The sequence below is a fragment of the Papio anubis genome, chromosome 2 (assembly GCF_008728515.1).
Source record: "Papio anubis isolate 15944 chromosome 2, Panubis1.0, whole genome shotgun sequence".
Lineage (NCBI taxonomy): Eukaryota > Metazoa > Chordata > Mammalia > Primates > Cercopithecidae > Papio > Papio anubis.
Window position 1 is genome coordinate 157,791,394 of NC_044977.1, and position 12,085 is coordinate 157,803,478.

The window sequence follows — 12,085 nt, forward strand, 5'->3', positions numbered from 1 at the left end:
AGGTGCGGCACACTGGCCAGGGTGAGTGGTGATCACTTCATTCACATTCTCCCAGAGTCGCACTGTTCAGGGCTCCAGGCTGGGCCCACAATCAGGTCAGACTGGGCTGAGTGCAGGTGACAGTGAGCTCATCATCATCCTGGTATGCCTAGCGTTTCATCCAGCTACCACTGACCTTTGGGCCCCTTGGGAGAAAGGATACAGGGCAGGTTGCAAACAGACTGCACAGGGCAATGTGGCGTGTGTTCCTTTTTCTAGCTATGGGGTCCCCTTATCTGGGTAGATGTACCCCCATCCTCTCACTTCTGCCCAGGAGCCAGCTTGCTGGGCTTCTCATGAGGCAGGTGCTGGAGCGGCCACCAGAGGTCCCAGAGGGACCAGGCAGAGGCAGCTGTCACTCTGCTTCATTGGGGGTGGGGTGCTGGCATTTCTGCTTACTCACAGTCCAAATCCAGGTGTTTTGAAGGTGGGTGCTTTGGGGTCATGTTCATAATTGTGTTGAACATTGAGAGCAGACACACAGAGGCACTGCTTTGTGGCGCTGTATAAACTGTTCACACTTGGCCTCACCTGCTTGGCTCAGGGCTTGGTGAACGTGTGGCTTGAGGCTTCCATCTGCTGCTTGCAGGTCCAGATGGGGGGCTGCTGCACCTCTTCTTCACATTCAAGACAGGAGGCCCCCTCAGGGCCGCTCTGGCCGATACTTCTGCCCAGCAGCACCCTCCACTGGTCTGCTCTCTCAGCAAAGTAGGGGCCAAGGGGCCACCAAATGGTAGAGCCATAAACCCCTTACTGCTTCTTCATACACAACCCCCCAACCCCCACTTTCTGCTCAAATACAGTATGCCTCCATCGCATGGGCCCTGAACTCTTTCTGAATAAGGCTGGCTTATGCAAAGGAACAGCAATAGTGTGGGCACTTCATGAAGTGGCTCTAAGCAGGTGAGGACAGTGACACCCCAAACCAGATAGAGCATGCCCAAGGCCTCCCAGCTCCTTAATTCAGAGCTGGAACCACATCCAAATGATTGGATTCCACAGCCCTGTTGCACTCTCTGGTGGGGCTGTGGTGTGCTTTGACATTCCAGATACGGAGAGGATTGCGCGGCGGTAGAGTCAGGGGCGCTGGGACTGCGGGAGCATACCCAGCAGTAGGGGGTAAGTTTGTAACAGGCTGTCTGGGCCTACCCATCACTGTTCCAGGAACCATGGAGAAGGGACAGTGGGCAGTGATTGTGGCCCGCGATGAGCCACACTTGACCCAGAGGGAAGAGGTGGGTGTGCTGTGGCCATGCCTGCCGGAAAGGCACATACCAAACCTCTTGAGGCTTACGAGAAACCGTGAGTTTCCCCTTCTGGCGCATTATTTAGACATGGGTCCAGTCATTCTTACCTATCCTCTCCATCATCAGCAAGCGGCTCCTGAGCACTGCATTTCAGCAGCATGTGCCGTAACAAGGAAGGAGGTGACATTAAACGAGAGCCTGTGTGAAAGCTCCTAGCGGAAGAGCTGGGCCTGTGCTCTCCAATGCTGCAGCCACATGTGGCTGTTCCGACTTCCATTAGTTAAAATGCAGTTGAATTGAAAGTTCATTTCCTCACTTGCACTAGCATCCTTTCAAGTGGCCAGTTGCCCATGTTGCTAATGGTGACATCTTGGACAGTGCAGATATAGAATATTTCCATCATCGGAGAAAGTTCTTTGGACAGGGCTGTTCGGGGAGTATCAGTAGAATTGGTTTCCTGGATGTCTGTGTGTTGGAACTCTCCAAAGAACTTGTTAAAAACACACATCTGGGGCCCATCGCTGCATCTACCAAGGTAGGACCCAGCGAGACATTTTTAACAAATATCCCAGAAAATTTTGATGCAATCCATTTGAGAACTACTGCTGTGCAGTGTACAAAAGAATTGTGACTCAAATTGCACGTGAGATTTTTTTAGTGGTAGTAGGTGACTTCAATACTGGGCAGAACGTCGTGCTGTAACAGTGGCCAAGCTTTAAGCTAGACTACTGGTTCTCAACCAGGACTGATAGCCCTTCCCTCCCCTCCTCACAGGGGACATTTGGCAATGTCTTCAGACGTTTTGGCTCGCCATAAATTGGGGGAGGGGGAATGGGGTTTAACTGGCATCTCATAGATAGTGGTCAGGGATGCTTCTGATCGTCCTACGTTTACAGGAACCCCTCATAACATGGAATTGTCTGGCCCAAAATGTCAGTAGTGTTGAGCCTGAGAAGCCGGTCCACAAGGGGCTTAGCACAGCCAGGTCATTGAAAGTAGAAGGCTGCGGTCAAGGATAGCCTTGGGTTTGTACCTGGGCACCTCAGCTTCCCAGTTGGAAGGTGGCTCTTACTCCCCACTGCACGAGGTCTAATGTGGAAGTGAGGGAGCGCATTTATAGTGCTCAGCACAGAGCAAGTGCTCAGCAGGAGAGGCCACTAACGCGTGCACCCTGGACCAAGGAGTGAGGACATTTTTAGAGGTGGAAATGGGGAGGAAGGCTGGGTGTCGGGGAGGGAGCATCACTTCTAGAAGAAAAGAACAGCATGAACAAAGGAAAGAAGGAAAGCATAGGACATGTTTAAAGTGTGGAAAATCTGGTGGGTGGAGCCTTGGTATGTGATAGAGGGAAGGGGATGAACTCGCGTCAACAGGTGGTTGGGGTGACCTTAAATGGGGAGGCCTTAAATGCCAGAGTGAGAAATCCATGGACGCTTTGTTTCTGTAGCAGAGTGTGACATGATTGTCACCAGAGCTGACTTTGGGAAGCCACTATGCTGAGAGAGAACTGGCTGGGCTCAGAGGGGCACTCAGAGAAGACCAGGAGACCTCAAGGAGGCCTGTGCCCAGGCCAGCAATACAGAAGGGGATCGCGCTGCTGGCATGGGCCATAGAACTGCAGCTGGGAGAAACAGCAGGGCATTCCTGGCAGTGGGTTTGCCAAAAAATGATAGGCGGTAGAGAAGTAGGTTGCTTGACTGGAGTAGAGAGAACAAAAGGTGGGCTGCAGTGGGCAGTGGGAAGGAAGGCACTGGCTTATTATCTATTTACTTATTTATTTATACACTGCCATGGTATAAGATACATATACCTACGTACACACAAGATAAAGGTGTATGTGTATGTGTGTACACACACACACAGGGAGAATAAAGGTAGGAAAAGCAAAGAAAAGTCAGAGATAAAGTCATACTCAAAATATATGCCATGGCTGCATGGTTGTTAGAGGTGGCCAAAAAGTTGGCTCTAAGCATTCTCACAGCCAAGACAATGAAAGAAAATGTGAACTTCAGGAGAAGCATGGCTTTTCATAATACTTAAACCAAAAGAACCTCTCCTGTTGTCCTCAAATAGGAGCCACAAAAGCATCCTAGGATGCCAGCAAGAAGTTCCAAAACAGTGCTTCTTATACCACCACACCCCACACACCCCTGTCTCAGGGCAGTCGTCTACAGCCGGCACCAAAGCCCTGTCCAGGAAGAGCAATTCTGTGAGGTATCGAAGGACCTGATCCTCAGCTCTAATTATGTCCGGTTTGATGCAAGGCTAAAACCTCAAACACAGTGTTGGTTTTGAGCCCGATGAGGAAGGCAGAGGGCCAGCCTGGCTGTGCGTTTGGAACCAGTCCCTCTGGTGGTTCTGGTAAGTGCTTCTCTAGCCCACAGCCCCTGAGTGGAAAGGGCTGGCGAGGGGGCTGTGCTTAGGCCCCATGGATGTGGCTTCTCATAATACCCATCCTCAGGATCTAAGTGATGTGTTCTGACTAAAGTTTGAGGGTTTTCCTCTTGCTGCCAATTAGGCAAGGCCCACATACCCCTGTGCTTTGAGATGTGAACCCAGTGGGCTCTTCATCTCCATTGCACTTTGAGTGGGGCTGACAGGTAACCGGGCTGAGGCCAGGGCTGGGAGCTGGCGTTTGAGCACTGGTCAAGGGAAGGCTTCTGGGAAAGGGACTCCCTGGCCTTGGTATGGATGGTGATCCCACAGCCCAGGCAAGACAAGCTTTGCTTGGGTGGACAGGCGCTAGGGGAAATGGATGGGTGACGGGAAGAGGAGGCAAGGTGGGAGTTGGTATTGCATCCTTCCTAGCCCAGCCAAACCAAGAGCCAAGTCCCTAGGTATTTGCAGAGAAACAGAGCAGTAGCTGAAGGGTACAGTGCACAGGGCTGAGTGGGGTGGCAGCTTCTCCAGGAGAGTCATCTTCCTTAGCCCGTCCCCCTGCAGTGATCGACATCAAGCTGGACAAACCCCAGGAGCCCCCGGCCAGCGAGGGCGGCTGCTCCTGCTAATGCAGAGCCGACCTGCGGCTTCCCATGACACTCCTTGCTTGTTGTGTTGCTTCCTATTGGCTAGCTTCCTAAGGGGGGAGGGAACCGAGTTATCAAGATGGGAGGATTTTTCTTTTCTCTCTGTCTCTAGGAGTAGGGTGGGATGGGGAGGGAGGCTGGGCATCAGGGATCACATCACTCTTAACAGCTGTTACTTAAACAACTATTTTTTGGTTTGGTTGTAATATATTGTACTTTATTAAGATTGCCAAAAACTGTTAAAATTTAAAAAAAATTTAAATCATGTGTATACAATTTTTTGCCAGATAAAAATGTAGTCATTTTTATTTGAAAGATGTGCTTTTTGTTTTTGTATATTTGTAAACTTATAGAGAACCTTTCCACACACCTCCTCCTTCCTGTTCTCTTTGAACCTTTCATCACCTCTGCCTTCCTCCCATCCCCAGCCCAATAAATTAAAACAATTAACTGAGCAACTTAATTAGGCTTCAGTCTGGGGCCATCTGGCCCCACTCTCCAGGCCCTACTCCGTTTAAATCAAACATTGGTTGAACACATCAGCCTCTGAAAAGGTAGCTCTGACTCTGTCCTTCCATGGCCAGAGTGGGTCGTCAACCTTGTGTGGAACTGAGACCAAGGCCTGGGGGCTCTAGGCAGCCCGGCAGCAGCCCCCAGGGGAACTGCTCCCACCTCTCTTTCTCCTTCCCTGAAAAGCCTTGAAGGGGGTTGAGGGTACAGGCAACCTTGTGTTCTCTGTGCCCTCAGGGACTGGCAGAGCAAGAGGCCATCAGAAGGATGGGGTGCTGTTGGCAATTGCAGCTGCGTGGTGCATGGTTTATAGACTGGGGTGCCATGTGTAGTTCTGAAAATATTTTAACCAGCCCACCCAGCAGTCAGTACACATGCCTGGGCCAAGTCTAAGAAACTCTGTGTGATGTTGGGCAGCGTGCCATCCTGAAGCCTTCCTCCTGGATGTCAGGGAAGCTGGAGCCTGTACCAGCCGGAGTTGATCCTCTGTGATTGGGGAGGTGGGGGTGTTGTCTGCAGAACCACCACCTGGAAAGATCCATGTTCTTAGAGCCTCAGCTGCTAATACTGTTGAGTGCTTTCTGGAAAAGCTGATTTGTTGCTGTTTTTACCCACTGGCATGGCACAGTTGAAGTCTTTGTGGACATATCTTTCTGGCTACTGCGGCTGCGCTGTGGTCACCTGAGGGTATAGTTCAGGTGGGGTCTCCAGAAGGCTGCCCAGGGCACTAGGACTTGCCCCCAGAGAGCCATCTCTTCCATTTTTGATTCATTCCTGAGAGTGGTTTAGTCCTGAGAACCTGCAGAGTCTCTGAAGAGAACTCTCTCTTCCCACTAAGTGATATAACCTACTTGGCCAGCATTCCAAATAGACTCAGACTTACCGCCCTGAGCCTGCACAGAGCCAGGTGCAATGGGCAGTGAGTCTGGCCAAAATGTAAACCCCACCCTCCCTGCTGTCATTGGCTCTCCCTCCAGGCTGCTGCTGGGCATGTCATAGATGGGATGAATGACCATCTGGGGTATGGTGGGCTGAACTCCACAAGGTTGTTGGAATGAATTTTGAAACTTCTCAGAAATTAATCTGAAATGGCAGGCAGTAAGTGCAGCAGAATCTGGCAGGACTGATATCTGTGCAGTGGGCCTGCCACACACCCTCTGCCTAGGAGGCTGTATGCCACAGCTCATCTCTAGCAAGGAATTTATCTTCAGGTGAAGAAGAGAGGAAGCAGGATCCCACTGAACACCTCTTGCAGAAGGCAAGGACCAATGTTTGAATGTGTTTCAGATGTCATGTGTTTAGTTTTTATATGTGTGTACATAATTATGTATAGAGATAGACTTGTGTATACACCTTCCACAAACACATCCTCACGGAGATACATGTGCTCAATGTATATTCTTGTTTCTCCTGCTCTCAAGTTGGAACTTGCATTGTGATAAGTTTTGGAAATTCAAAAGTACTGCAACGTGTTGAAATAAGAAATACTTAATATTGTCAAATAACTTGTGATTGTCTTGCCATCAATAAAATAATGCATAGTTGTGTTAAACTACAGGCAAACATAGCCCACAGGAATATCTCCACCATTTCTCTATGTACTTTATATGCACGGGTGTGCATGCCTGTGTGGGCCAGTGTCCCCCCACCATGGGCACACCCCCAAGTGGTGCTTGTTGGAAGAGTGCTTACTTACCTCGAGAGAATTTACAGGAGTCCACATGACAGCGTCCTGCCTGGTTGGCAGTGAGGGCCATCACCTGTGGCCTCTGAGACCGCCCCATTTACAGGGATCTGCACTGGGTCTCAGTGAATGAACATATGGTAGATTTTTATTTTCTTGGCACTAAAGATTAGCTTTTTTAAAAAAACATCCTATAAAACAGTAGAAACTCAGTTCCCTTCTCATGGGCACACACATCCAAGGCACCATGGACTGTTTTTCCATCCTGGCCTAGAGGAGCAGTAGAAGATAGCATTTGGTTTGACATGGCCTTAGTGAGTCCTGCCTTTCCTAGCATGCACACAACATCCTCTCTTTGAGTTTGGGTTCTCCCCAGCCCCTTGGCCTCTGAGGCTGAGGGTGGCTTCCTCCTGTCCTCCCATCTCAGCAGTTCCATCACGCTCCCTTCCGCAGGTGCCGTTTCTGCCCCTCCATTCCTGGGGTGTGGAAAGGCAGCCAGACCTCTTTTTCAGAAGTTGTTGGTTCCCTGATTTTTGTCTTGAGCAGGCACCATCCTTGTCCCCTTGCTTGCAGGTCGAATTGGCACAGAGTAAGGTTCCATAATAAACTGTTAGGTGCTCTTGAAGAAGATGTCATGGCATCACCTTAGCACCCCAGCAAGAGCATTGCATCTTTACTGAATCCAGATGAGTTAGCAGAGGGCCAAGTGGAGGATTCCTTTGAGGAAGTGTTCTCAGTTGAGCAGTTCAGTCCCTCTCCCCAAAGACTAGACCTGACCTGGCAGATTAGCAGGATCCTCTTCTTTTGGCCTTTTTTGGGATGATGGGAGGGGGGTAAATCTCAAAAGCTATCAACAAAGCTCCTGTTGTGCAGGCATCAGGAAAAATAAGTGTAAGATGGAAAAAGCAAACAGCCTATTTACAAGTGGAAACACGTTGGTTCTGATCACTCCTAACTTGCTGGGTGATCATACATACATCATCATGAAGGTGTGACATCAGAATCATGAGCACCATGGCTGCAGTTGTCTGATCCAAGGCTAGTTGGCTTGGTAGCTGTTGGCAGCAGTTTCCCTGGGTCAGAGGCCTCCTTGCTATCTATCGCTGCTCTCTTCTTCTTGTCATCCTTAAACATTCAGTCACGTTCCCAGGTCTGCGGGGAGCAATGGCCAGACCAGTTTCAGTGTCTCTGGCAACAGAAACAAGGATTGAAATGGTGGTAGTTAAGAGTGCAGACACATCTGGGGTGCAATGTCTCCATCATCCTGGTGGCTAGCCAGTGCTGGGAGGCCCTGCCCGGGGGTACCAGTTGTGACAGTAAAGGGATGGCCCTCCTGGCTTCGGCGTCCTGCAGGTAGAGCAGCCTTGTTCCTTCACAAGATGGAAGGCAGGTGAGGATTGTCAGGATGAGATGGGACCAGGTAGCCGAGGACGGTGAGGCGTGTCTGAGCCACGTGAGGGGCAGCTGAACAGAAGGATGTCTGTGTGCATCAACCGAGCAGATTGTGTGCCCACTCGTTTCCGAACTACCTCTCCCCAAAGAATGTGAGGCATTGTCACCTTGTTACAGCTATGTGAAGCAGAGCTCTCACAACTCTTCCTATCTACAGGCAGGAAAACCAGGATGGAGAAGGGCGAGTTGCTTATTAGGATAGGAGTGATCAGAACCAGTGAAGTTTCCATTTTTCATCCATTGCTGCCCTGTGTGTGAACAAATGTGACTCCATATTTATTATACAGCAAGGACTGCTGTGCGTGGGTGTGTTCCTCAGACCATCTCTACTCTTTGGTTAGGACACTAGGTTCTTCCCAGCATATGAGTGAGAATATCAGTGGCATTTTGGGCTCCTCTACTGCACAAGGGCCAGTCCCCAAGTCTACTCTGATTGTCACAGGCACCCACACAGATCAGGACACCCTTTGAATTTTTGTTTGACATGAACTATTTAGGTGTTCCAAAACCTTGGGATCTCAATGTGCAAACTCCTTGGACTCCAGACCCCTGTCTGGTTGGCACTCCCAGAAGCATGTGGTTTCGTCAGGAAATCCTTGCAGCAGGGGTTTAGATGGTTCCTTCAGGAGGTGGGAAGCCTCCGTAGCATCGAAGGCCAGCCTGCATCTCGCGGTGTGTGTCCACTTCTCCCCTCACTTTCCCCTCACCCATCCCTTTAAAGTGATTGGCTGTGAGGAGCACAGAGGGTGGCAATTCCATCTGTTATGGGCTCAGAAGACATAGCCGCCATGTTGATTTCACATTAAACTGTGTAAAATGTGGAAAAGACTCAGCATGTTGGTCAAACAATAAACTGTCCTAATTCTCAAAACAATGCTTCTGGTCTGTGTTTAAGTGGTGCAGTCATAAATGGGGGGTTCAAAAACAAGAGTTCCTCAAGTGTGTGCTCCACAAAGTCCCTCTTCTCATGCCTGGGTGGTATGTCCACTACCTAAAGCCCTTTGCCGCTTTGCTTCTTCCTTCTACTGGTGGAGCTGGGCTGTCCACCAACTCCAAAGGGGGAAAGGTGGGACACACTCATGAGAGTAAATCCACACACATTCCCCTAATCTCCATTCTGCTGAAAGGCTGATGGGAAGGGAGCCTCCAGGCAGAACTGAGAGTCAGGGGTACCGTATCTTCCTTCATCCCCACTCTCTGCTTGCCATGGCTCGGGGATTAGGAAGCGGGGAGAGGGTACAGGGACTGGATCTCTTATGCTTCTGGTGATTTTCAGAAAGCCATTTAAAGGCAAGAACTTAAGGTGAACTATAATGACCTTTGACAACATCCAGCTGCCATATTCCATCCCCAGCCCCACCCCACACCAGTTAGGAACATCCCTGAGCGGCCCCTCCAGGTCTCAGTTATCTCCAGACTAAAAGATGCTCAGAAAGCCAGCACCGTTCTGGGACTAATCCAAAGAGGAACAAAAGCCAAGATTAGGTAAATTGCACTAGCCTGGGAATCTCACTCTTCTTCAAGTCCAACTTCACTAATTACCTCCCTTTTAAAGCTTCTAAAGGTTCCAGAACACCCTCCAATCTGCTGCCACCTCAAGGAAGCCATCTTTAATTAGAAGAGACAAGAAGTAGATGTCCCTGCCTACTAAGCCTTATTTTTTCTGGCTGCCAGTTGTAAAATGTGAGGCAGAGCAGGTACAGGGGATGTGGCAAGACAGAGGGCTGAGGGCCAGTGAGTAGGTACTTGCATGGGCCAGACTAAGGCTTGAGCGAAGTGGTTCCGAGACAAGCAGTCATTCCCCAATAATTTATGGTGACACGACTTCACACTACAGGGAAGCGAGTAGTCTCACTGGAGACAGCATTCACACTCAGCTGTCCAGCAGTTCCTGCCTTTGGCAGACTAAGGAAGTGCTGTTGGGATTCCTCAGCCATGGATGGGACGATGGCAGAGCTGTGGTGAAGGTCCTGCCTAGAGTGCACGGTGTGGCATTCAGCGACACTGCTCAGCATGGTTCTCCTCATCAGTGTACGAGAGTGGAGGTCACTGTGTGCTAAACTCAAATTTAAAAAAAAAAAAAAAATTTTTTGAAACAAAATGATTTCAATACTTGAAACACAGGCTGGGCACAGTGGCTTATGCCTGTAATCCCAGCACTTTGGGAGGCCAAAGTGGACAGATCATGGAGGCCAGGAGTTTGAGAACAGACTGGCCAACATGGTGAAACCCCATTGCTACTAATAATACTAAAAATTATCCAGGCATGGTGCCACACGCCTGTAATTCCAGCTACTAGGGGAGGCTGAGGCAGCAGAATCATTTGAACCCGGGAGGCAGAGGTTGCAGTGAGCTGAGACAGCACCACTGCACTCCAGCCTGGGCGACAGAGTGAGACTGTCTCAACAGAACAAAACAAAAAAACCCTTGAAACAATATTCAAGTCAACAGAACATGGCCATGTGCCTCACACATAAGCATCATGGGAACACTGGCATTTCAGAGGCCAATGGAAAAGTGGCAGTCCTGTTGGGGCTGCATGGCTGGCAGCCGACCACATGCCCACACAGCACTTAGGAGTCAAGTGCAGCCGTGATGGAGCTCACACTACTGAGAGAGTAGGGAAACCACACTGAAAGGGCACATTTCTTAACCTCAGAACGAGGCCACCAGCCTCTAAAGCAGGAATTGTGTTTTTTTAGCATTTCCATGGTCTGCTGCAAGGCGTAGCATTTACCCAATGGATAAATGTGTACAAGGCTCTTGTGAGCTTTATGGTTGAAGGTAAGTGGGATTGTTTTCCTGCGCATTTAAATGAAGGTAGGTGTGGTGATCACCTTTCCTTAAATGTGTGAAGGGATGAGATAAAGAGAGAGGCATCTTAATTGCCACTGATGGCCTTCAGGTGAGGACAGGCATGAGCCCACTGAAGCTTTGACAATTGTGCTGAACCCAAAACTTCAAAAACAAGAAAAAGCAGAGACTGGCTGAAATGATCTAAATCAACAGAGCATGGTCAGTGCTTCATACAAGGCAGGACCACAGGGGAACACTGACAGCCCAGGAGGCGCTGAGACAGAGGCAGTGGGAAGAAGTGACAGACCCCAGGGACTCCCCACCACCAGCAGCTGCTATTGATTAGGAACCCCCAGTGGACTGTCAGGCACCTGGTAGTGGAGAGGTTACCAAGGCCCGGGCTGGAGAGGAGCCAAAGGAAGAAACAGTGCAGTGCCTAGACCCCTCTGGGTCTGTCCACGTCCATACCCACTGGGAGATTCCATTCCAGAAGTGGACATATTCATCAACAGAGTGCCCAGGGCTCACTCATCACAGCTGCTCCCTCCACAACAGCATCTCACCTCAGCTTTAGCAGGGAACAGGTTCATTTGCATTAGGCAGCTGCTGTCCTAGGAGGTCTCGGTGTCCACACACTTCCACGTTCCTAAGGTGTTTCAAGCTCAAATGTCTCATCTGTGTCATACACTGGTGCCTAGTCGGCCCGTCTCCATGACCTGATATCCATCCTTCTACTCTGGCCACACCTGCCCATCTCACAAAATGGGCCTACTTTAGTAGAATGCCTTCAGGGCCACAAGAGGGCACTACCTGAGTGGAGAGAGCACATTTGACCTCCCATCAAAAGCCTTCCCAGTTCCCAAGGACTAGTCACTATGACCTCATCCTGGCCCAAAGCCACAAGAACGGAATGCCTGCAGGAGCAAGAAGCAAGGTCAGAGTTCCCATGCCTGCCGACTCGACCCTGTTAGAAAAACTGGCAGGGTGTGTGCCCCAAGAGACTTTAAAAACAACATTAAAGGCACATGTGACACTCCAGGCCAGATCATCTCTTGGGGGCACTGATAAAAGACTGGTTAAACATGCAGATTGCTGAGGCAATACCAGACTTGCTATTGAATCAAGTTGTCTAAGAGTAGGTCCTCAGATCAGTTTAACAAGCATTGCAGGTAATTCTGACGCCCACTAACATTTGAGACCACTAGTGGTTCTAGATAGAATTTTCCTTTTCTGGAAGACCTTCTTTAGGTCTTGAATCAAATTCAAACTTGCACCCCTTCTTCAGTCACTTTTTCTGGTGTGCTGCTTCCTCCAATGAAGTAAAATATTAA

The 12,085-nt window shown here is 49.7% G+C and overlaps 1 protein-coding gene across 1 annotated transcript in view; it reads left to right on the forward strand.

The window, feature by feature from the left end:
• The window catches only part of RAB6B (RAB6B, member RAS oncogene family), a 68,320-nt gene extending 59,488 nt beyond the window's left edge, over positions 1-8,832 (forward strand). Inside the window, exon 8 of the mRNA XM_003895094.4 lies at positions 4,230-8,832. Within this exon, the coding sequence (XP_003895143.1) occupies positions 4,230-4,294 (65 nt within the window). The 3' untranslated portion in view covers positions 4,295-8,832. The remainder of the gene's footprint in view (positions 1-4,229) is intronic.
• The last annotated feature ends 3,253 nt before the right edge of the window (positions 8,833-12,085 follow it).